Source organism: Sycon ciliatum, chromosome 12 (assembly GCF_964019385.1).
Source record: "Sycon ciliatum chromosome 12, ocSycCili1.1, whole genome shotgun sequence".
Taxonomy (NCBI): Eukaryota; Metazoa; Porifera; class Calcarea; order Leucosolenida; family Sycettidae; genus Sycon; species Sycon ciliatum.
The window spans coordinates 13,580,333-13,606,976 of record NC_088654.1 but is presented as its reverse complement, the minus strand read 5'-3'; the positions used below and the strand labels follow the sequence as shown (position 1 = coordinate 13,606,976).

Here is a 26,644-nt window from a genome sequence, read left to right as displayed (position 1 = left end):
GTCTGGCGCTAACCAGGACCCACACCGCTGAAATTCCCGTAGCTATGCACTAGTCAGGGCCCACCGCTTTCACATTTGATGCGGCGTTTGATTGGTTGGAGTGTGTCTGCTGCTTTCAGGTCAACATGCAGGCTGTTCCATAAGAAGGAAGCCCAACATTTGGTCGACACGACCTGTGGTCAATGATCGGCAGGGACACATCGCCTGTCACACGGCCCCTCGTTGTGCGGGCAACGTGTTCGATCCAGACCTGGAAGAGAGAATTCCAGGAGACTCCTGGCACTTCCTTGGTGATGACGGTAAACTAGGAGGCGGGTTTGGCACTCTGCTCGCTCTATCACAAGGCGGATTCCGAGTTGTAGATAGAGTGAATTTTTTTGCGCTGGTGGATGCTGGATGGTGATGCAACGGATACACCTCTTATTCAGTCTCATAAAAAATTTGCCGTCATTCTTCCGGAAGACCCGGACAAAAAGCGTTGGCTGCATACAGAGCATGAGGCATTATCAGAGCATCGTAGAAGAGGTGTTCCTGCTTGATGTGGGGGCCTAACGAATGCGTTCGTCGAGCTGGATACCCAGGTACTAAACAGTGAATGCTTGTTGCAGAAGGGTACCATGGCAGTTGATAGACAAGTCGACTGTGGTGTGACGGCTCGCTGTGATACCGACGACTTATGTCTTGGCAGTATTGAGAACAGACAATTGGAATGGAGCAGCTCTGCCACAGCCACCATCGCAGACTACAGAGATCGGTTGACGACTGGTGCCACCAACTTACGCAACTCGTTGTCGACGCTTGCTGAGGTAGTCAGCAAACAAAGGCAAGGCATCTGACGCGACGCTGATTGCAAAAAGCTCCAGGATTAGTGTGAGTGAGGGGGGAGGGGGGTTCCCGTTGCCCGGAAACCCTCCAAATGTTCCAAACGTGCAACGTGTTTGGGCATTTTTGGTAGGGCACACGATCGATCTGGCAAGAATGCAAAAATTCAACAGATCGTAATTCAGTTGAATCTCGATCAAATCGAAAGATCCATAAGTCCAAGTCGAAGAGAACACCCTCAGCTGTCGGTAGGCATCGTGACTTGAGCATTGAGAATTTGAGACTTTTCTCTACGCTGACTTGCACAAATTTACACGGGTTTCACTTGTGATATTCTCAAGAGTACACAGAAAAGATCGAAACTCTGCAATCGAGAAAAACGAAATAGCTACAGCAGGTTACCATCAGTACATTTGAGGCATTTTTCGCACCACCGACGCACGTTGGATATACACTGTCAACAGTATTGACGATCATGGTTGACCTCATTCTCTTCCTCTCCCCGATACGTTTCCAGGAGGCCCGAGATTATGAAGATTGAGTGATTGGAACTGAAGGTATGATCCATGGAACACGAAAAAATGCAGGATTTCGAACATTTCCTGTTGCTGATAAATATAGTGGTAAAGACACACCTGGCAATATGGCGGTAAACACACGCCTGCCCACACACGCTCTCTAGGCTGCAAAGTTCTGGCACAGAGCTCTCCTTCTCACCACCACCACCATCAGTTCGCGCCTGGCGCCTGGTCGATGCATGGCTGGCGGTATCCGGCATAGCAGGCTGGTACATCAAGTAGCGCATGGCACATAGATGATGACACAGCAACGACATAGCTCGATTGCGACGTACGTTTCGTCCCCGCTGGACTCATCAGGCAATCTTCTTCTTGGATGTCTTTATACGGAGCTTGATTCGGGAGAATGAAGTTGAAGTCACCACTGCAGCTGTACTTATGGTTGATAAATATGGTGGTAAAGACACACCCGGCAATATGGCGGTAAACACACGCCTGCCCACACACGCTCTCTAGGCTGCAAAGTTCAGGCACAGAGCTCTCCTTCTCACCACCACCACCATCAGTTCGCGCCTGGCGCCTGGTCGATGCATGGCTGGTGGTATCCGGCAAAGCAGGCTGGTACATCAAGTAGCACATGGCACATAGATGATGACACAGGAACGGCATAGTTTCGTTTGCGACGTACGTTTCGCCCCGCTGGACTCATCAGGCAATCTTCTTCTTGGATGTCTTCATACGGAGCTTGACGCGGGAGTCATTAGGCAATCTTCCTCTTGGATGTCTTCATACGGAGCTTGACTCGGGATACCATATTTATCCACCGTAAGTACAGCTGCAGTGGTGTCTTCAACTTCATTCTCCCGAGTCAAGCTACTGTCCTTATGGTTGATAAATAATATGGTGTCCCGAGTCAAGCTCCGTATGAAGCTCCGTACGAAACGTACGTCGCCATCGAGCTATGGCGTTGCTGTGTCATCATCTATGTGCTGATGGTGGTGGTGGTGAGAAGGAGAGCTCTGTGTCTTCAACTTCATTTTCCTGTTTCTCTTAAAAAGGGTTAAACCCTTTCGGATGTAAAGGTAAGATTAATTTTATAGAAGAACAAAAAGGACCGGGGAACTGCAAGTTAAGCAATAATGTCCAGTAACACCACCAGTTACTAAACAATCAGCTCATGGGATAACATTGCACGACACTGACCGACGGTACTGACGTTCTACAGGTAACTGACTAAGAGCACTTACACATCTTGGATGTGCACTCCAACAGCGTTCCAACTTGGAAGGTTCCAAGTTATAGAAATACCATAAGGAGGAGAAGTTGAGCGCAACCAGAATAAGCACATTCCACACAACTCGTGTGGCTCAAAAGATGTGAAGATCAATCCACAAGTTACTAAACTTTAGTAACTTGTGGTGTTAGTGGACATTATAGCGTAACCTGTAGTTCCTCCGTCCTTTTTGTTCTTCCAAAAATTAAAACTCATTGGTTGCGATTCGGTTGGAAACCCCCTAGAGGTGACCCAACGCCAGAGAGACACCAAGCCTGGATGACTGACCGGTGTCTACAACTTCTGCAAGTTTCTCCCAGAAGGACTCGGCCTCGCTGGGAGGATGATAGACAATTCCCAGCATAACCGGACTACCTCGATCTTGCACAGACAACAGAAGCATTTTTAGGTCGTGTCGGACAAATGTGTTCATTCTTGGCGCATGTCGTGAACTCCGAATGTAACATAAAACTGGGTATTTTCACTAAACTGTCCGGTATATCTGAAGTGAGAAACGTCTCAGCAAGGCTTACCAGATAAATAAGCCTTTTTACAAAATTTAGTATGCACTGCTCTTTACGTTATTTTCTCTCTAGGCGAGTCGCAACTCCTGTTTTGAGTTGGTTTTCTTTTCTCTTTTTCTTTCCCTACTAGTTGCTGTTACACTCACTGATCCTTGTGCACATATATACAGCATTCCCTCACTAGTGGGACCATTGTTATTAGACTAGGGCCTGTTTTGGACTTCCCACTGTAAATATAGAATACAAACAAACAACAAGGCATATTATGAGTTAGCACTAGATTATTGAACTTCTTCTAACATTGAACAGTAGTCTTATCCATTGTTTGACCTTACTTTGAGAGATCTTGTTCTTTACTGCTGAGGAGGCGTGAAAACCTTGCAATTGACTCCTTACACTTGCCAACGGACACAGATTGTTTGTGGAACGTGCAAGCTTGTTGTCACCGATAAATCTGAATACGGCGACAGAATGTACAAAGTGGCAGAAAAGGACAGAGATTCTGCAATGCAGTCTAGCCTGAGGATTACATGATAATGAGACTCAGAGTAGCAGCAAACAAACGCCTTTTTGTCATGTGTAATACACTTTGCCTCCGTTGTGTTGAGCACTCTCAGTACATTGAATGCATATTCTGGTGTATGAGGTCTATTACAAAACACAGGAATTGATCCATCTTGAATGGACCCTCTGGCCTCTGAGATTCCAATCTAGGCCAGATCAATGTCCTGGCGATCACTTCCAAACCCCAAATCTCCCAGCAAGGAAAGAGTTGTGGAATGGTCAATGTTTGAGAAACAGAGGATACCAGTTTCAAGTCGTACTTGGAAGAAAATAGATTTTTTATTCTTTGCTATAATACCCAACAGTTTACTGGGAACTCGTAGCCTGGAAGAAGGGCGACATGGATGAATCGGATAGGATTTTCTTTCTTTGAAACTCTAGTTTGGGGGAGCTGCATCTGCGGCGAGGATGGTGGCAATTCTACAATTCGGTAATCTTGGTCAAAACGAGTCTCACAGCGACCATGATACTTCATCACGCAACTTCAAAGAATAACTTTCAAGTATGGTTTCCAATGGTATACTATCCCCATTTTTATGAAGCCTTGCTGAGAAAATGGCAGTTAAAACACACGCCAGTCGCGATCTGTACAATTTGTATATCCTAGTTTTACTTTGAATTCCTCAACTTTGTGCGATTTTAGGATGCACATGTGGGCAAAGAAATTTGCATGGCGTTAGACGGAAATTTCTGGTGCCAATCTTCCTCTGGGATTTTTTTAATTTTTGGACTTGGATGACGAGCTAAGGATAAATTTATAGAAACGAAAAGGGACCAAGGAACTACAAGTTACGCTATAATGTTCACTAACACCACCAGAGTCTATGGGTGCAATGTGTGGATTTCGTTGAAAAATCATGAAGAGCAAAGTGCATCCGTGTGGCGGCAATCTGTGGCCCGATTTCGCCTGCAGTGCCTCATGATGATGTTGTTCTACCTGGGGAGGCAGAGCCGGCTCTTCCTGTGATATTTCAGAGGCTAACCCCCGAGGTGATCAAAAAGCTCAGCCGACAAATGAAAGGCTCGTCTGGCCCCTCGGGCCTCGATTCGGACGCCTGGTGCAGGATGACAACCTGCTACAGGGAAGCCTTGGATCGTCTTTGCTGTGCTCTGGCTGCGGCTGCAAGGTGCCTGTGCACGGAGACTCTCGAGGCTGATGCTATGATTGGCTTCACCTCGGCACGCCTCATACCCCTAGATAAGAAACCTGGTGTTCGCCCAATTGCCGTTGGGGAGGTCTGCCGACGTTTAATCTGCCGCGCGATCATGACTGTTGTGGAGAGCGACGTAAGAAGAGTGACGGCCCCATTGCCCCATTGCAGACGTGTGTGGGTGTGCCACCTGCATGCGAGGCCGCGGTTCACACCATGTCAGCCTTGTTTGCACGCCCAATGGTGGAAGGCGTTCTGATGGTGGATGAGTCAAATGCGTTTAACAGTCTAAACAGACAAGTCGCTCTACACAACTTGCCTCGTCCGTGTCCAGCGTTGGCAAGAGTATTCGTGAACACCTATTCCAGCCCAATTCGCCTTTTTGTGAGCGGTGGAGGCAAAGTGTTGTCGGCCGAAGGAACCTGCCAGGGAGATCCGCTTGCTATGGCTATATACGCAGTCGCCATCAGCCCCCTAGTCAAGAATCTGGCCCAGGTATGCCCTAATTTCACGCAGTTGTGGTATGCAGATGATGATTCGGCAGCTGACTGGCTCCAGCCCCTGCGTACATATTGGGATGAGCTGAAGGCGGTAGGACCTGGATATGGGTACCATCCAAACCCATCCAAGACCGTGCTGGTTGTTAAGGCTGATGTACTTGACAGAGCAAGAGACATCTTTGGAGGAACGGGCATCAGAGTCACATGTTCTGGATTCCGGTACCTGGGCGGCGGAATAGGCACCCGAAAATTCTGCCATGGATATCTGTCGGAGTTGGCAGGGAAATGGGCTGATGAACTGCGGGTCCTGGCGGTGATGGCCAAGACTCAGCCTCACGCTGCCTACACCGAAACACTAGAGGCTCATCGAGCAGGTGCAAGTACCATCTGCAGGCGATGGCATGCCCCAGCGACATCATTACCAGCGTGGATGACGTGCTAAATACCGTCCTGCTGCCGACTCTCCTTGGGCACAATGTCTCGGGTTCGGGGTCCTTCCGCGAGCTCTTGGCCATGGCAGTTCGTTTTGGTGGTCTGGCCATTCCCGTTCTTAGCTCCATGGCGCGACAAGAGCACGATGCTTCCATCAGGACCACAGCACCGCTGATCCGGCTTGAGCTGCCGGGTTACGCTGCTCCGACAACTCAAGTACCTGCGCTTGCTGGTGCCAGCACCCCGGACGAAGCCCGCTTTGTGACGGCCCCGAGCCGGCAGGCCGGTGATTTCCCCTGCTGCATTGAATTCAAGCGCGCAGCCCCCGGTGTTGTTGCCGCATTGACAGCGGTCCCGGATTCAGCGATTGTCCCCGTTGAGGCTGATCCGGTCATGGACGCCATTGGCGCAGTGCGCGAAACTGCCCGCCAGCTCCGGTCTGTGCAGATGAGGGAACATGAGGATCAATCCCGGAACCTTCATGGCACCGTATCACCACAACAGCAGTTGCTTCTGGAGACGGCTGGTGAAAAAGGAGTCTCCAGCTGGCTCACAACACCTCCTTCCCTCATGCACAGAGTAACAATTCTGAACAAAGCCGATTTCCGTGATGCACTGTGCCTGCGTTACGGTCTTTCTTTGGATGGCCTCCCCAGTACCTGTGTGTGTGGGGCTGCCCTCACCACGGATCATGCTTTAGCGTGCCCATGTGGGGGGATACCCCATCGCTCGCCATAATGAGATTCGAGATCTCCTGGCAGAGGTGATGCGAGAGGTGGTGAAGGTTGTGGAGACTGAGCCGACTCTGCTCCCATATGAGGGAGAGGATTTGCCAGGCCGTTCAGCCAACCGGTCGGCAGGAGCACGCCTGGATATTCGGGCTCGGGGCTTTTGGTCGAGCCAGCACGATGCTTTCTTTGATGTACGGGTCACTCACCCCAAAGCTTCCCTGCTGTCTCGTTCGGAAGTCCTGAGTCAGCTCCAGGCGCATGAAAAGGCAAAAAGAACATACTGTGACAGAGTGAACAGAGTGGATCGTAGAAACTTCACGCCTCTCGTTTTCAGTACCTCCGGCATGTGCGGTAAAGAGACGACATTGTGTTTGAAGGCACTGTCATCGCAACTGGTGGAGAAGCATAGCGAGCTTGCCTACTCCGTGGTGATGGGTGAGCTTCGGAGCCTCCTGTCGTTTACCCTGCTCCGTTGGGCCATAACATGCTTCCGCGGTTGCAGGGGTTCGTATGGCCGCAGGCAAGACCACGGCTTCTTGCACCGCTGCCTGTGCAGGTCACTGGCCTAGACGGTATTAAACGTGTTTTAATTGTCTGATTGTTTCTTTATAATTATGCGTTGCTTGCTTACTTGTAGTTTGTCTCCTGCAACCATGTTTCCGCATTGTTAGTGCTTACGTTTGGTGATTTCGTTGCAGCGTGACCGCCAACTGCCATCTTCTCAGATTTGTGTTGGGTTTTAGTTCCCGTTACGGCAACAAAGAATTGGATTGAGTTTTTTCTTTCTTCAGATTCTTGACGTTTTGTTCATTTATTATTTTATTATTTTTTATATTGAGATTTTCTGTCATAATATAATGTAAGCAAATTTGCTTTGCCCGTACAAGAGTCTTGTTACATTTCGCTCAAAACGGATTCGCGGTGCTCTTCATGTTTTTTCAAAGAAATCCACAGATTGCGCCTACAGATGATGTCCCTCATGGATTCGCTATGCTCCTGGTCTTTTTTACCACGGAACTCGAACCACAAGTTGCGCCCCACTCAGTAGGCACCGGCGGATTATGCCGGCATAATTATTGGGATAATTTGGTGGTTGAAAATTTGGAGGATAATTTGGCATCCTCGCGGAGGTAGGAGCATAACTACACCATTATACCACAGTTCTAGTAGGTAGGCTATACAATTGTGCACAATGCACATGATCATTGCTGGTGGTTTGCATGGTAAAGGGTTCGGAAATCATGCAGATAGTGTTTTCAGTGAAAGCCAGGGTAGAAATCATGGCAATACAGTATTGTATACTCGAACTCTTCTTCTTCAAAGTTCTTTCTCACACTGACACAGTACATGTAGCAGAAGATGCGAGTGAATCAGCCTTCATCAGGTATCTCGGGGCGGACGAGATAGTGGCGGGTAGTTCGCAAAACTCCGTTTACATTACATTTGTACATTATGCATGTTACGAAGTCAATATAACTGCAGGCTATCGATATTGCTGGAAATTGATGTATAGTTGATGTTCAGTCATGATGGAAGGAGAAGTTGAGCTACGGGAGAGATGAGCTGATTATTCGCAGGGTGAGGGTGACATCGGTTGGACGAGTATGATGATTACGAAGACCGTGAGTTGAACATGATAATTTGCAAAGGTAACTCAAACCAATTTGGCAATGAAATAATATTTTTCCTGAAGTACAACTGAAATCAAGTGATGAATAGAAGAAGTAATGTTTTCTCTTTTCTATGTTGATCTATAACATGCATGGACACCTTGATATGGGGATACTCATGTATTTTGTTGTACTTATGGCCACTTGCAACTTGCAAGTACGAAAAAAGCACAATTTCCGAACTTTGAGGCTCCATAAGTACAACAAAGTGAATATAATATCGCCGTGTGCCAAAGCATAATATGAGGATTTTATGAGCATAATGCGAGAATCCTTGAAAGCATAATTCCATGATTTCGCGAGCATAATCCGCCGGAGCCTTGGCCCCACACGTATTCGCTGTGCTCTCCATGATTTTCAACGCAATACACAGATTGCACCCGCAGACTGCGCCCCACATGAAGTCGCTGTGCTCTTCAGATTTTGAGAGAAATCCACAGATTGCACGAACCACACACTTACTTGAGGGTGCTCGCAAAAGTCTCCTAGAAGGTCAGAAACGCGGTTGTACCGTGACTGGGCGGCGTAATCTGGGAATTCTCAGATTGCGCAAATTCTCAGATTGCGCGGAACAATATCATACGAGTATAACTCAGAACCTTCCAAGTTGGAAGGCTGTTGGAGTGCGAATCCACTATATGCTAAAGCTTTTACCTAGTTAGTTGTAGAACGTCAGTATCGTCGGTCAGTGTCGTGCAATGTTATCGCATGAGCTGATTGTTTAGTAACTGGTGGTGTTGGCCATTATAGGGTAACTTGTAGTTCATTGGTTCTTTTTCGTTACTATAAATGTATCCTTGGCTCTCTATCCGAATCCATTCTTGCACACCTGATGAGCCGTCTTTATCTATATGGCGAAATGATCTTCTTGTGAAACTGTGGCTTGTTACCACTGCTTATTGTCCATCTAAGTTGTCATAGTCGAAGGACAGTGCTGTTTTACTGAGGCGCTCGGGTTTGCATGAATCTTGTCCGCGTAGCCTACCCTACTATTGATCTTCGCATCTTTGAGCCACACAAGTTGTGTGGAATGTTTCTTTGCGTCCTGGAATCGAGGTTAGACTGTATTGTAAAATGGTCCTGCCAGTATCGTCATCGACATGCATGAGCATCCGCCAACGTCCTTCACAGCTGAGATTTTCAGCTCGTGCTTGTCTTGGTGGTGCTCACCTGCCCCTCCTATGTTATTATATAAACTTAGAACCTTCCAAATTGGAAACAGTTGGAGGACCCATCCAAGATATGCTAGAGCTGTTAGCCAGTTAGTTGTACAACATCATTACCGCGGTCAGTGTCGTTCAATGTTATCAGATGAACTGATGTTTAGTAACTGGTGGTGTCAGGGGACATTTTAGCGTAACTTGAAGTTCCTTGATCCTTTTTCCTTTTTCTTTTTATTCCCCTTTCGGTATCTTTCTAGCTATCGGAAAAGTTGTGCGAGATTACGTCTCTGTCTTTCAACAACAAATTGGCTCCTTCCTATATACACATATAAGAGATGCCCGCGGTAGGCGTCAGCCTTTAGGTAATCCTGAAATAAAGATTATTATATTATTATATTATGTCGGCTTGGGAAATATGAGTTCTGCTGAGTGGTTGAAACATTTTCCGATTCAAATACTTACAGGTGTGCCAGATGAGCGTTCTTTGAAAATAAATTTCGAGGAAGGAACTGGATTTCATTGGATGCGAGTCCACTGAAAGGTAAAAAGACAACAAAGTATTTTAAAAGAAGCACGTGAATGAACTGCGGGGAGATAAAAGTGTTAGTACTAACATAGGAGTGAAATCAACAGAGTAAGAACGGCCTACAATTCTTAAACCCTGTTTTGTATTCAAATCATTTTTCTGAATATAGTATAAACGTTTCTTCATCGCGGCATTACGCAAACCTACATGTCTTTGTGTATATACAGAAGTCTTGCTTGATAGTTTAACATGTTTTTCGATTTTGACAGCATGTTACAAGGCGAGGACGCGTAGTTCTCCTGACTACAACCATAACCCGGTTGGCAGAGCCAGACGTGATCCCTGCAGCGCAGTTGTAGTTGACGTTGATTTAGGGACTTTGGCAAGTTTGAGTCTTGTCAAGTAGCCGGGTAGGATTCAGTACTAGAGTGTAAGATTTGGTATGTGTGTGTGTGTGTGTGTGTGCGTGTGTGTGTGAGTGTAAGAGTTGGTATGTGTGTGTGCGTGCGCGCGTGTGTGTGTGTGCACGCGTGTGTGCATGCGTGTGTGTGGGTGTGGATGCGTATGTGTATGCATGTATGTGTGTGCGTAACACAATGATGTTTTAAAGGGCAACTCCCGTCCAAAATCACCCCCATTTTTATTACGGAATCCATTAGAGTATGTCGTAAGTGGTAGAATGGCGAAAACCGGAAGCTTCTACGACAAGGATAACATTCCTAAATTACCAATTGCAATTTTCCATATTTGGCACGAGGGGCCCCGCCTACCCTGTGATTAGGGTGTGCGGATAATGCTCGAAAAGGTGGCAGATTCTGCTCGAAAAGCAGTGAAATTGGCAGAACCATACAAACCTTATGTATACAAACCTTATGGCGGGCAATTCCTCGAATTCTGCTCCATTTCTTTATCCACATACCAAACATGCATGAAACTTACCAGAAAAAGTACCGAATTCTGCCAATTTTCCTGCCGGCATTATCCGCATATGCCTACCCTGTGACGTAAAGCGTTCTCAGTCCGGTCCATGATCCACTCAGATGAAATTTTCCAATAATTGAAGCAAAAATGAAAAGTCCTTGGCCATTACATTTTTTTGATTGTTGAAGTGCTTGTTGTTCTGTGCCATGCCCGATTTATTGTCACGACTCGCTGCTGCGTCTCTGGATGCGACAATGACACGAAGAAAGAGGCCCCTGCCCGCCTGTCGTAGCATGGATTTGTGCAATTGGCAATATAGGTATGTTATCCTTGTCGTAGAAGCTTCCGGTTTTCGCCATTCTACCACTTACGACATACTCTAATGGATTCCGCAATAAAATGGGGGTGATTTTGGACCGGAGTTCCCCTTTAAAGGGGAACTTCACACTCGGATTTCGCATCTTCTTTCTGTTTGTCCATGGAAGAATAGGGTATTTGCTGCCATCATGGCTTCTGGCTGTGTTGTTGGCTACTATAATCGTACTGGCAACCCCCTGGGATGAACCTGCACCAATTTCCGAAGGATTGTGCTTGGCACAGGCCGAGCAGTGTACCATAGCAGCTATCAAGCGACATACATGTAATTATTTGCTTGACAATTTCGGGACTACAATGTAAATCCTTCGCGTGTGTTCCAGCCATTTGGCAGAGGAGGATTTTCAGGAGGAATATTATGCACTCTTCCGATCCGGACGCTGGTGGATGAAACTGTGGTGTGTCCTTTTTTCGCACGCCACACTGTGAAGCGTCAGTCGAAAAGCGGAGGTGAGTGCAATATTTCAAAAACACTAGCTACTGTATGTAGTTCTTTCTTTTCCAAAGCATTTGTAGAATTGTTTTGGACTAGATCACTACGAAATGTGAAGCTTTCCGAAACCGGCCTGATGACAGGTAGACGGCAGTAGATCTACTGTTTTCCTAGGTTATACTGCTTGCGATCGATGAACCTGTCTGCGATTGCTGTTCTTGATTTTACAGGAAGAAGATCAAGAGCGGCTGTACCATCGGTCGCTGTGACTCACTGATGAGCTACGACCACAGCAGCACGTACCACCTCACATGCTGCCGGACGCAGCAAAAGCGAAGCACCCTAAGCGGGGAAGACCACGCAAGAACCCGCTCCCTCTACCACCGACACAGCCAGAGCAAGTCGAACACATGGTGCAGAGGAAGAGTGGTGGATCACTAGGCCAACCGAATGTGCCTTCTCCACCGTTGCCCTTGCCGCCAGCGGAGCCACCACCAGTGCCGTTGGTGGTTGGGGTTGGGGTAGAGTCGGAAACAACGACAGTACCGCCAATCACAGAAATTGATCCCATTTCTTTGACACAGTATCCGGTTGTGCGGACACCGCAGCACCCTCCGGCGCTTGATCCGTGGGTCCAGGGACCACGTAGGTCGACCGCCAATTATTCAACCAAAATATATGCTAGGAATGGCCAAGGCCCATGCGGAGCATCGAAGGAGAACAGAAGCCTGAAGCTAAACGGAACACAATCTCGGGACGTAGATGAGGTAAGAAAAGTCGCACGGGACACACGTAGGAAGGAGAACACGGATGGTATGAGACGACTGACTGGTGGTGAATGTGAGTTGGGTAATGATGCGGCGGATGACGAAGATACAGATGACGACGAGGCGGATGATGACGAGGCGGATGACGATGAGACGGCTGGTGGTGATGGTGATAAAACGGACGAGGAGGAGTCAGATGGCAGGGAAGGTAATGGAGCTGATGAGGGTGAAATTCGTAAGAAGTCAAGAACATTCATTGAGTTTTTGTATTCATTGCTGTCTGATGATCGCCACAGGCGTGAAACTTTGAGTCACAGCCAACCCAACCTCCGTATCCCATTCTATTCTTTTTGTAAGAAGTCAGCTGTGTACTTGCATTTGTTATCTCGTCCCGATTGTTTGAGTGTGTATGATGATTCCCACTTCTCTGTACTGTGTCGTGCCCGTTATGTCCAGCAGTTGAAGGTCCTTGAAGCTGTTTGTATTCGTACGCATAAGCCCGATTTGTGTAAGCAAAAAGAACATGTTGTAGCACTTAGGTTATTTTCGTTAGTTTGCACCCCGTGTTCATGAGTTGTTTCTGCACTGTTCATGCCCATTTGTCACTCTTGCTTTTTTTTTATCTTAGCCCTCACTTTTTGTAATACTTACGCGTCATGTGTCACACGTCTTTGGATTTTTAACCTTTGTTTTTCCCTTGATCACTTTTAGTTCCGTATTTCCACTGATGATCGGAGCTTGAAAATCGATTCTGGAAACACACAATCTTAAACCTGGAACAAATTGTCATGTTGCGTGGTGGTGTCTGCGGCATTCATACTTTTCATACTTGCAAGTAGCTATCATCTATTCTGTGTTATCCTTTATGTCATTCTCTCCCCTTGCGGGAGGGACATGGAATGACAAGTAGTAGATGCATTGCCGTTAGTGATCCTAAGGGATGTGTGCGTATGCAACCAAGTGCATGAGTGCGCGCATGTGCGCGTGAACGAGCATGTGCACAGGCACTTGTATGCTTATGCACTCGTGTGCGCACGCGCTTGTGAAATTGCGTGTCTGCGTGCGTGAGCATGTGTGACTACTATACTAGGTGCCCACCAAGGTGAGCACATGTGCGTGTGTCTGTGTGGAACGCAGGCGGATATTTGCACACATGTTAGAATAATAATCAACAAGAACAGAGAGCTGTTCCGGTAATGCAGTCATGAAACACCACAGTAGGGCAAAACGCACTCAATATGCTACTGTGCTGCTGCTGCTAGAGTGCACAGCGTAATTGTTGGTACACAGCTACGTGAAATACAACATTCTGTAAGGACTAAGTGATTATGCAAAAGGTGAGAATGTATTTCGCTACAATACGAATTCAGGTGCAGTCAACTTATGTGAGATACAGCAGAAGTGAACGGATACACATTGCACGACTTGCACGGAGATAATGCTAGCCATGTTACGCAGCAAACTCCATGGACAGGAGTGCGAGTGAGGAGACTATTGATCTGAGTACTGTGTGAATACAAAATTTCACACAATTTACGATATGAAGAGAACGATTCGATTTGTGAGCATTACGAAGGACTATACTGTGAAAACACTTACTGATTGGGTTGTCTGAGTTGCTTTGGCTGCCGCTTCATTTCGAAATAGCCCAGCCAACCGTTCGGCAGATGTTGCTGATGGAGAGCGACTTCTCCAATTGCAGTCATTTCTGCTTCATCCACATTTACAGCCCGAATGGAAGCCACCGCTTGCGCTGCCATGTCCTTTCCTGAAAATTTCGGCTCATGCCCGAAGCCAAACATTTTCAGCTCAGGCTCTGAGCTTTCAAGCTCGTCTGATAGGTCGGAATCGCTCATGGTGAGGACGTCTTTGTCAGAACTATTCCTTTCACATACCAAAATACCTGTACTTCTGAGCTTGGCCCAAGCAGGCTAGTCTCAATGACGAAGAAGGGCGTTTTGGGGGTGCGTCGCGGCCGCATGACGTCATGGCGCGTCCCCCGAAAATACAATTTAAACCGAAGATATCTCAGGAACGCTTGGTCGGATCGAAGTGGAACCTTCACCATTCGACTCAGCGTCCAAAACTCTACGGACCATGAAGTTTTGATTTTTGGGTGTAGTTCCCCTTTAACCTTTATCACGTGTGGCATAGTTTCATTCTACTTCGTGTAGTTCGATACACATGTAACTCAACATTACCGGTTTCTCTCCTCAGTTGTTATGATGGCTCCGTGATCGACGGGCTTTTGGTTGAGATCATTGAGTTTGCGGAGAAGAGAATTGCGTGAAATTGGGCGCACGTGATCTGGGTGGCGTGAATTATCTACTACTGATGTGATATCAGTGATATCACCACTGAGCAATCTAACTTATACCTACATGTACTCGCAATATCTTTTTCCTGCGCCAGACGGGTTGCATGGTTCATGTTTTTGAGTAGTATGCATAAATTATGATGAAGTGTTTGTTCACCTTTCTCTTTGCCCTTTTTTCTTCGTCGCTTCTCTTTACTCCCCTTCTCTTCTGGTATCATGTCTACCATTGGGTGTGGCCCAAACGAGGGCTAGGCTGACGCCGATTCCAACGCGAAAGGGCTGATGATGATGATCGTGATGATCATGATGAGGATGATGAGATCACTTCATTAGGTAAATTAAATGATGAAGTGTAACATGTATTACAAGTACGTTGTTCACATGTGTATCAGCATCGCGGTGATCAGAGTAACATTGATACGGTTTTTGAGTGCAACGAGAAATGAGTTGGATGTTGATGAAATGAGAACTACATACGCACATGATCAAGCTTTGCCCATGTACTTACAGTTTTTCAAGACTTGTTGCATTTTCAAACACCTTAGCATCCAGCCACGTCAGACTGCATCGGTCTAGGGTCCTACAGCGCGAAATCACAAAAAGGTAGACCCACCATTTGGCAAATCAAATTTCTTTCTCGATATTGAGTGTTTCGGGTGTTTGGGTCATCATTACTTGACTATTAAAAAATATTATATTTCACGTTTCGCGTGAGATTCAGCTGGAAACCGAGTTTTCCGCATCCGTAGGAGGAACGCCACCAGTAATTTGAGGGGACGATCCAACAGAGACTATCATGAATAGATTTATCTGTAAATTTTCAAGTTCAATTTTTTTTCTTTAAAAAATAATTCGGTTTTGCATTTTCACAATCGACGAGGAGACAATATTCGTAAAGTGGCAATAAATAAGATGAATTGTGCACTCATAACAACAGCAAAAATGAAGAAAGTCAAGTTCCATAACGTTTTCTTGTGACTGTGATCAGTTTATGTGACGGCGTTCCACTAAGGACAGTCACAAGAAAACGTTATGGAACTTGACTTTCTTCATTTTTGCTGGTGTTACGAGTGCACAATTTATCTTATTTATTGCCATTTTGCATTTTCGTTTGTTATTGTGCCAGGCCTGTGATATCATGTAAAGATCCATCAAACCGACTCGATCTGCCTCATGGAAGCATTACCAGGCTAGGGATAGTTAGCAGATCGACGACACAAGCCTGACCAATCCGCTTACAAGGGTGCTGTCGAAGAGAAAACTCTCAGCGTGCCGAAGAACCCGTCCGCGACGCACTACGATCAACAGTTCCTGAGATAAATCGCTCGTACGTTCAGCCGCGATCGCGGCATCTTGAAAAGCGTGGAGTGCAACGGGAAAGTTGAGAACTTTGAGACTTTTCCTCACGCGGAGTGACTCAATTTTGTGTGGGTTTCACGGGTAGTATTTCCAAGAGTCCACAGTGAAAAAATCAAAACTCTGCGATTGAGAAAAATGAAATGGCTGGAGCAGGAAGAAATTGCACGCATTGCAAGCCATTTTCGCTATTTCGCTGCTCTCTGCCGTTGGAGATATGGCGTTATGGTCACCATCCGTGTCGTCAATCTCTTCCTCTCGCGGAGACCGTTCCAGGAGGCCCAAGATTGTGGAGATTGTGTGAGCAGAACTAAAGTGAGGTCCCAAAGAACATAAAATATACAGAATTTTGAAAGGTCCAATCGGCTCACAAAGGGCTAATTCTGCAGTAAAACCATGATAAACTGAGTACTGAGCTATGAGCTTGAAACGGAGATAAATATTTCGCAAGGAGAGGTAGAAAACAATGCCAGCCGTCTTGATTTTGTTTACCCCATCACATGTGCATTCACCGGCATTCATGATACATGGAAAGTTTTGAAACCCAAGCCGATTTTGAATTTTATGACGTCATTCACTATCCTGTTTTCCCACAATTGTCACTTGGGTTACGAGCATTAAATTTTAGAACGAGCGTTTAAATAGCACATTAGAGCTTGTGGTAATGTAGGTTAACACATTGCACAAACCACCACTTCACACGCGCTCCAGCGGCTTCCAAAGAGCCCGCAGATCCCACGCTATTCATTGATGCATGTCAAGTAACACGCACATGCACGCTGCGGTGGCATGTAACATGCGAACGCCGGAACTCACCTGAACTCGCCAGCAAAAAAGACATATGCGGCTGCAGCACACATCGGAGCTTGAACCCGTAACGCATACACCATAATTCGCGCTGGCCACATTGCTACTTCATATTTGCTTTGCTTGCGTCGTGAGAAGAACACCGGTTTGTTCCTTTCTCACCCACCCACCTCTTCCCATCTATGAATAATATTGATATCCTTGATTCAACACAGGTATCATAATTCATACAAGACGAAAATAAATAGGAGTGCTGGGCCAGCTATCTCCTCTCATCTGGCAATTATCACGGCCTTCGGCCATCACACTCGTACTCCCACACTCCTGCCTCCTAACGGGCATTGCACTTCGTGCGTGGGCCGTCCACACTCCGTCCATTTCATGGGCGCCCATCTCATGGGCTGCACTTTGTGCGTGGACATACATAAGCACTATCATACAGGCTATCCACACTCCGCCCAGTTCATGGGCGCCCATTTCATGGGCTGCACCTCGTGCGTGGACTATCCTACATGATTATCACATGCCAGATTCGGTTGCCCAGCACTCCATGAATCCTCCATATGATGTGTCTGCAATAGCGAATGCATGCGTGTTAACTAGCATTATCTGCCGAAATGAAAAGCAGTGCTGAAAGCATCACTAGTTAAATAAACGAGCATTAGCCGCAAATGCCTATTTGTGATAGAAGTGTGAATTTATAATGTTCATCACTATTGTAATTATTGATGCTCTCTCTCGGCAGAGTTTGCAGCAGTTTTCTTCTTTCAACATGGTCAGAGGGTCGATGGATGAAATCAAGAGCTAAAACCAATTCAAAACGCTCCCTCCACCTCTCCGCACACCCCACCTCCTCCCGTTACTGGAGTATTATACTGTAAATGTCCAGATAGCTTAGTGGTAGAGCATCCATGCCATACGCGAACCCCAGGTGCGAGTCCTGTTGGTGACAGTCAGTTTTTCATTGGGACTTTTCCCGTTCCCAGCCAATGGATCACCAGGAACATTTTTGTATCGATTCAAATTACCAGGTGATTTCCTGCCTTGGGTGAAATTCTACGGCGTAACGTCGCCAGAAACTTCATTGAAATGACCTGTGTATACCTGTACAATGCCCTGGCTCTGCAGCCTGCATGATTTATTCAATAATAATGAAAATGAAACGACGCATGCAAAATCATCAACTCACAGCAATTGCAATGTTCGAAGATTTCCAAAGATGGATGCTGGCAGGCTGCTGAGGGGTTTGTTGTTCCGAAGATGCCTGGAAATTCATATAAAAATACGTGATCAAGTAGCGTGCTCCACTGTCCGAGGAGAGCTAAATACCCAAATAGGGCAGATCCTTCTACACAAGAGAGAGATTTAGCAATTTCTAGTCTGCACCTGACATGTACGCTTTGGTTCCCCTTATTATTTCCCACCTTGCTCCCCCTTATGTGCAGGCTGCCCGTTTTGGAGCCATCAGTTGCCTGATGATCGTAAGTAACACAGGAAACTCGAAGTTGCAACACAGCTTTCAATCTCTCTCTTGTGGATGTATATAATTATAAACTCGGATGGAGAGCCAAGGGTTAAAAGTTACAGTAAAGAAAAGGACCGCTAAACTACACTTTACGCTGCACGCTGTAATGTCCACTAACACCACTAGGTACCAAAAAATCAGCGCAAGGGATAACATTGCAAAGCACTGTCCAACATTACTGACGTTCTACAAAATTCTGGCACGTGCTGGATGCGCTCTCCAATAGCCTTCCACAGCACCCACGCGTGCTTTGTTGCTGTTGTTTTTGATTTTGATTTTACTCCGCAAGGCCAAAAAGGCAATGGTGCCCCATTCTATGGAAGACAATTTCAAAGCGGGATAGAGCTACGGGATACAGATACAGAGATACAGAGACGGAAGCAGTGACAATAGGAGCATCGGTGCGTGGTGGGCCCATCAACGTGTGGTTGGGGGTAGCAGCGAAGAACAAATTGCGATGTAATTTAATATGGACTCGGATGAAGAGCCAAGGATATATTTATAGTAAAGAAGCAAGGATCAAGAAACTACAAGTTACTCTGTTATGTCCACTATGACTACCAGTTACTAAACAATCAGCTCACGCGATAACATTGCAGCTCATTCTCCATCTAAATTGTTATAGTCGAAGCACAGTGCTGTTTTACTGAGGCGTCCAGTTTTGCATGATTCTTGTTCGCATACCTCCCCCTTTTATTGATCTTCCCATCTTTGAGCCACACAAGTTGTGTGGAATGTTGCTTTGCGTCCTTGAATGGTAGTTTGACTGTATTGTCCAGTGATCTTGCCAGTATCGTCATCGACATGCATGAACATCCGCCAAAGTCCTTCACAGCTGACAATTTCAGCCCGTACTTGTCTTGGTTGCTCTCACATCCCCCTAATGTTATTTCTATAACTTAGAACCTTCCAAGCTGGAAGGCTGTTGGAGTGAGGAGCTATTAGCCAGTTAGTTTTAGAACGTCAGTACTGTTGGTCAGAATCGTGCAATGTTCTCGCATGAGCTTATTGTTTAGTATTAGGTTGTGTTAGTGGCGCAAGATATCAATGATGAGGAATTGCCGTTTATCACCCAAGAAGTCACTTCAGCAATCAGTAAACAAAAAAAGGAGGCGCCGCGGGACCCGATGGAATCCGAGTGCGGAAATGCTACGAGCTGCTAAGGACCTCCTCAGTCCTTGGCTAGCCTCTTTCTTCAACGCAATACAGAGTGTGGTTATTGCCCTGACGATATGCGCAGTGATTTGGTGGTACCTGTATACAAACTAGGCAAGCCACGATCATGTTACTCTCTGTAGTGAGAAAGGTGCTGACGTCAGGTATTACTAAACGTAACACGGATGACATCACAGTTTATGTCTCTGAAACCCAGCCTGGTGTTCGTCCAGTTCGCTCAACCACTGATGATGTATTTTACACAAGGTCGCTGTGTGAGCGCGCCTTGCTTGGCAACTGGACATATTCCGTCACCCTCCTAGATTTCTCTGATGCTTTTGACACTATAATTCGCACCACAGCACTTGACAGGTTAGAGGAAGCAGATATCAGCACAACAACTATCAAGTCACTACTTTCCAACACGACAGCCAGGATCAAGCTGAGTGGCTCCCTGAGTCCACCATTCCCAAATAACATCGGAGTGGTCCAGGGAGACCCGATGTCCCCTATTATGTTCATAACATATGCAGAAGGCACAATGCGCAAGATGAGGGAAAGATGCACAATTCGTTCACCAATGCCTGCTCCAACAACGCAGTATGCTGACGATACTACTCTGCATAACCGAAATGACGATGAGGCGAAGGCTCTTGCTGCTGAGTGTGAACCTATATTTATCGAGGACAATCTCAAGCTCAATACACAGAAAACTGAATATGTTGATGTTGCGAGAAACAGCAACGAATGGAGATCAATCACACTCCTGGGTTCTCTATTGGGCTCTGCAGAAGACGTGGACATGAGAATCTCAAAAGCAAACAGGTCGTTTGGTTCGATTTCTTGGAGACGGCATTCCTTTCAATTCCGACTATGTATGTTTAACTGCCACATAATGCCGATACTTCTATATAATTGCGGATTGTGGACTCTGTCCAAATTACTCAACGACAAATTGGACAAATGGCAACGGAGGAAGCTATTCATACTGCTGCAGATTGTCTACCCGCAACGCATCACCAATAACAACTTATACACAGAAACAAAACAATCTCCAGTTAGTGCCGCATGCCGGCGACGCAGGCTGCTGTGGTTTGGCCATGTGGTGCGAGAAGGTCCAGAATCCGCCTCGTTCCAAGCACTGGAGCTATCAATCAAGACAAATGACTTAAAAAACCGTGGCCGTCCGCCATTGCGGTGGATAGATACGATTCGGCACGACCTGAAGGCAGCGGATCTCTCCGTGGAGAGCGCTCTCCAAGCTGCATGAGATAGACTAACTTCGCTTGACACTGTTGCCAGATGCGTTGACCCTGCTCCTGTTTAACAGGTCCAGGGAAGATGCGAGCTGTGTTTACTATTATTAGTGGACATTATACCGTAACTTGTAGTTTCTTGGTGCTTTCTTCTTTAGTATAATTATGATAAGCGACTTTGCAGCGTCCACAGAGGGAACACAAAGAGTTCATAGGTGCACAGACATCCCGAGAAGAGTACATCACATAGTGTGTGGACGGACAAAGTGAGACAGTCACTGCAAGTCACTGCAAGGTGGACAAGGCTGCCTGAAAGGCCAGGCGAGATGTGAATGTGCAAATTTATGATTGTGCCCAGGGGACAGTGACGCCCCGTGGAAACCTAGCGCCGGATGGTGCTACTAGCTGATGGTGAGAATAGATCCAGGAGGACACTGCTGGCTTTCCCGTTGTCATAGCGCTGCACCAGGACGAGTCGCATCTGGGCGTAATACTCCCGAACTCTGTACAGGGACATCCGTTCGAGCAGAGGCTGGGCAGAGGTGTGAGGTGGCAAACCGTATACCGCTCTGGCCCCTCCGTTCTGCAGGACCTGAAGGCAATCAAGCTGCGAAGCCTTGAGGGAGAAAGAGAAGGTGTTAGATCCGCATAGGAGGTCAGACATGTCGTCGAGTAATTGCTGAGATGTAGCAGGATGAGATATTATGGCAGGGACATCACGGGTGTAAATGCTAAACAGGATCGGTCAAAGGACAGAGCCCTGAGGTTCACCGGATGAGCACTTAGAAGCAACACTGTAGGTGTGGCTAATTCGTACTTGCTGGATGCAATCGCTTAGGTAGCTGCAGAGCCGTCGAAGGGAAGAATTATCCAGGCCGAAATCAAATACGTCCCGGACCAATTGGCAGTGATTGACCTTGTCAAAGGCTTTTGACATATCGATTAGGCAGACGCCGGAGGTCAACTGTTTTGTTCCGGGCCTTTAAGATGGCATCTGTTGGTATAACTAGGGCGTCCTCCGTGGAGTGCTCACGGCGGAAGTTAAAAGGCGTCGGTGGTGTGGCACATGATCGCTCCAGATGTGCAACACGTTGCTTCTGGAGTATCTTCTCGAGTAGTTAGGATACGATCTGCAGGAGCGACACAGGAAGATAATTTGCAGCTACAGATGGATGGCTAGCTGATGGATGGCCAGCTTTGAACAGATGGCTTATTACAGTGTGTTTGAAAGCCAGGGGGACGTCACCATGCCTCAGCGATCTAGAGTAATTCTCCTGGCTTCCCTAAGGTTGTTCTTGTGGATGTTTCGAGCTATCCAGTAAGCTGACTTAGCCACAGTGCATTGTGGATCTCGCGAGTACGCTTTCTAGAGTCGGCTTTGCCTCCACTTTAACATGTGTAGCTGAGGCGTGTACCATACTGTTGTAGCGGGCCGCAGTCTCACTCGGAGGCAAATACACACGGGTCTCAGTGAACACACTGTAACTGGCAATTGAAATGTAACTATTATTATTATTAACTGGTTTGAGGGAAAGAGACAAACGGGAAAAGTCTGAAGAAAAAATTGACTGTCACCACCAGGACTCGAACCAGGGACCCTCGCTTGTAGCCAGCGATGCTCTAACCACTGAGCTATGGTGTAGTCGTCATCCCAGCAGAGGCCGTTCAACATTTTCTTCAGACTTCGTTATTATTATTATTATTATTATTATTATTTGTTTTACATCGGAAGCTCAACAGTGCAGCTGCACAAATATGAAGAGGCCGATGGGACCAAAAAAATAATAAAAAATAAAAAATAAACAATACATCAGTGTAAATGTTCAAATGTTTAGAAAAAAGGGGGATGAGTGGTGAACATAAAGAGAAAAGAAGAAAAACGTATGCTGAATGAACCTGGGCAATATATACATGTAGCTGGTGAGAGACTAAACGTTACCAACGTTGTCAAACAAAATTGCACGATATCGTTCAAACCAAACTGGATCACTATAACTGGCAATGAAATTAACTGGCAACTAAATAAACTGACTGGCTACTTTCCAGTCTCTCCGGAGGCGTGGGTTCGAACCCCACTGCTGCCACCAATTATGTAGCGGGCCGCAGTCTCTCTCGGAGGCAAATGGACACGGGTCTCAGTGAACACACTGTAACTGGCAATTGAAATGTAACTATAACTGGCAATGAAATTAGCTGGCAACTAAATAAACTGACTGGCTACTTAATTAACTAACTGGCAACTAAAATGGAAGTTTCCGGAGGAGGAAGGAGGAAACTGTAGTTATCACCAACCCTCACCGCGCCCAGCTCACGCCGCTACGGCGTGCGACCTGAGCTGGGCGCCCTGCCCAGTATGGAACTGTCCTCAAGCCAGTCACGTATTTGGCAGCCCAGTGAGCTGTCTAACGGATCGCAGCGTTTAGAAGCGCCAAATGAGGCAGGGCCAGTCTCAGGCTGGTCGCGTAGGCGGCAGGCCGGCGGGCGACCGGCAAGGCTGCATTCGCATTTGGATCACCGAAGTGATACAGGTGCTTCGACGGCACTCCGTGGCGCATCAAGGAGGCATCTGGGGCCCAGGCAGCCCGCCCGTAAGCGCACCACCGTATCAGGTATGCGCAGGTGGAGCAGCAGAGCAAGATGTGTGCGGGACACTCACCATCATCCGGTCGACTGCATGGTTGTGCGACTTTACACAGCCGTCACTCATTACTTGCTATTGCTTGCAGAAGGCCAGAATTTTTTCTTTTCTTTTTTCGCTCTTTCCCTTCTTCCAGGCACGGCTTCATGTTAGAGCAGTAAATTGCAGTTAGGGACTCAGCTGAGTCAAGCTGGACTCAGCGTGTCAAGTTTGGCATAATACAATAAGCGCGCTATCCCCAAACAGTTGTGTGGTTATTGTGTGAGTGTATATGCAGGAGTCCGCGGTCACGTGAGGGGGGAGTGATAATAATAATTAACTGACTGGCAATAAAAGAATCGTGAGCAGCAGCTTTAATGCACAGGCAAACTCCGTACACTAATGTACGGGGATACGCTAACAAACGGGGACATCGTAACGTACGGGAATATGCTGACATACGGGATACATTTTTTTTTTTTTTTTTTTTTTTTTTTTTTTTTACTATGTTCACACTCCCAGCTCGAAAATAATAAAGAAAGACAATGATACTGAGACTAGGACGAACGTGACAACTATTGAGCAGGGGCTGCACCGAGACGCAGCAGTGATGGTGGGGCATTGATGGCTCTGCCGACCTGAGGTCTCGGCATCACGGCCAAAAACACGCACCAAAAACAAAAGATAGAGCTGTACGAGTCAGCAAAATGAAAAGAAAGGAAGGGTTAACATCAGCGAGTGTGCGGGAGAAACTGTGAGACTATTAACAAATTACAAGGGCTGTTACTGAGAGGAGCATCATCATGGCTGATCATGGCGAGTCGGTTGTCTGAGCCAGTTGTGGTGCATAGATAGGGATAGAGGAGAACGACGAGAGCATCATCATAGCGAGTCGACTGCCCAGAGCCAGTTTGTGCTTCGCAGATGGCGATAAACATTAGTTTTGAATGCTTGCATTCCCTTGCTGTGGGGAGGCTGGGACAGAAGAGCGGCGGGGAGGGAGTTCCAGTCACTAATACTGCAGTGTGGGAACGAGCGCTTTAATGCCAGCGGGACAGATGCAAGCAGCTGGTGTTGGAGCTGGTGGTCATGGCCAATGACGCTACCATGCTCGCTGCGAGTTCTGGGGCTGGATGAGGGGAAATGGCGCGGTGGCAAAACAGAGAGCAGCTGCGGAGGGCCCGGCAGGTAATGCAGCTTGTATAGGCAGGCAAGCGAGGCAACAGTACGACGGATGGCCAGGCTAGGTAATAGTGCACCTGGACCGATGATTCGCAGAGCAAGGCGTTGGATATGATCCAGGCGTTGCAGGTAGCTGGGTGGAGCACCTATCCAGATGAGGGGGGCATACTCCATAACTGGTCGAACAAATGCCTTGTATACAGTGGTGCGGCCGGCTGGAGAGAGAATGTGCGCTGCACGGCGCAGGAAGCCCAGGCGTTGTTTGGCTCGAGTGGCAACCTTCCGGAGATGAGTGCTGAATGACAGCTTCGAGTCAAAGGTCACTCCAAGTAAAGAGAGAGCCTTCTCCTCAAGGACAGGAGTGCCGCCGAAGACAATGCGAGGCAAATTGTTGGGGGTTCTGCGGAGAGTGGCGGTCATGGCTTGGGACTTCGACGGTTCGAAGGAGATGCGCCATCTGCGGCCCCACTGATGCAAGCGATCAACAGAAGTCTGGAGGCTCAATGCTGCGTCGGCTGGGGATGTGTCGAGGGATATCAGGCTGTACAAGGTAGTATCGTCCGCGTATGCCTCCAGGTGGGCTCCGGGTGACAGGGTCTCTGAGGCGTCGTTCACGTAAATCAGGAAGAGTGTAGGGCCGAGTATGCTCCCTTGGGGAACTCCTGCTGATATGGTATACAGCGATGAGGTTTGGCCGCCCACCAAGCATTGAATGGACCGTCCACCTAAGTAGGAAGAGAGCCAGGTATGCAGGGGGCCGCCAATGCCAAGATGGCGGACTTTGTGGAGGAGGCCAGCATGGGACACACGGTCGAATGCTCCGGCAATATCCACGGCTAGAATACGTGCTGCACCGCCTCGGCCGACGGCTGTGATCCAGGCGTGGTGTAGAGCCTGTAGCGCATCTGAGGTCCCGAGGCGGCGACGAAACCCGAACTGGTGGGGTGTCAGGAGTTTGTAACGCTCAAGGTGATTCATGAGCTGACGATTGATAACGCTCTCCATGATCTTAGAGATTATGCTCAGCAGTGAAACTGGACGATAATTCCTGAGGGCGGATCGTGAAGATCGCTTGTGGATTGGAACCACGCTGGCAGTCTTCCACATTTGTGGCTGGACTCCGTGCTGGAAGCAAAGAGCAAAGAGCTGACACAGTGGCTTGGCAAGTTCTCTGGCGCATTCCTTCAAGACACGAGCGGAAATACCGTCGGGTCCAGTCGCCTTTGGTTGGTTGGTTGGTTGGTTTTTATTTCACTTCGCACATTCAAACGGGATGACGACCCAATAAAATGACGGCGAAGGCTTAGCCTAGAAGTGGCTATGGAAGAACATAGTAAAAGCTATGGAAGCACATAACGTTAGTAAGAGAATAGGATACTAATAACTGCGGGTAAACGGGGGGAGAGAGAGAATACGATGTATCTGTGATACTACGTGCGGGTTACTGAACTGCACGGGGAGGGAGAGCAGAGCAATGAGCAGCAACTCGAACTACTCCCTACAGGCGTATGGTACACATGCATGCTTAAACTCAGGTAGCCGGGTAATTGTGCGGACCTCACCAGGGAGAGCGTTCCACAGCAGAGCACCAGCAACAGAAAATCTCCGCTGACCGCGGCGGCTACGGTTTGCCTGGCTTAGTAGGCCATTTGACTGCTGATGGCGGGTAGGGGTGCCTTGTGCCGGGGTCAGAAGCTGGGCGAGCACAGGGCTGGTGCGGGCGTTGATGCACCGCCAGATGGTGATCAATATTTTCTGCCTGTAGAGCTCGCTGACACGGTACAGGGAGTGAGCAGTGAGCAGCGGCTGCATGGCTGTCCGGGGCGGGTTGCCATCGATACAGCGGATGGCTCTGTTTTGCGTGGTTTGCAGTCGTTTCAGTTGACCCTCTCGCATTGCGGCTGAAAAACAGCAGGAGCCATAAAGCAGGTCGGGCATTATGACCGCCTTCACATACACCTGACGAGAGCGTCTTGATAGGCTTCGGCGTGCCCGCCACAAGGCGCCAATTTTCTTGGCAACCTTGGTGACCACATAGTTTACATGGGTGTCCCAATCT

The 26,644-nt window shown here is 47.5% G+C and overlaps 1 protein-coding gene across 1 annotated transcript in view; it reads right to left on the bottom strand.

The window, feature by feature from the left end:
- Positions 1 to 26,644, bottom strand: part of LOC135828885 (fibrillin-3-like) — a 136,572-nt gene that overhangs the window by 39,282 nt on the left and 70,646 nt on the right. Inside the window, exons 11-14 of the mRNA XM_065341315.1 lie at positions 18,040 to 18,114; positions 15,196 to 15,267; positions 9,811 to 9,882; positions 3,473 to 3,591 (exon numbers count right to left, since the gene is read on the bottom strand). Coding sequence (XP_065197387.1) covers positions 3,473 to 3,591; positions 9,811 to 9,882; positions 15,196 to 15,267; positions 18,040 to 18,114 — 338 coding nt within the window. The remainder of the gene's footprint in view (positions 1 to 3,472; positions 3,592 to 9,810; positions 9,883 to 15,195; positions 15,268 to 18,039; positions 18,115 to 26,644) is intronic.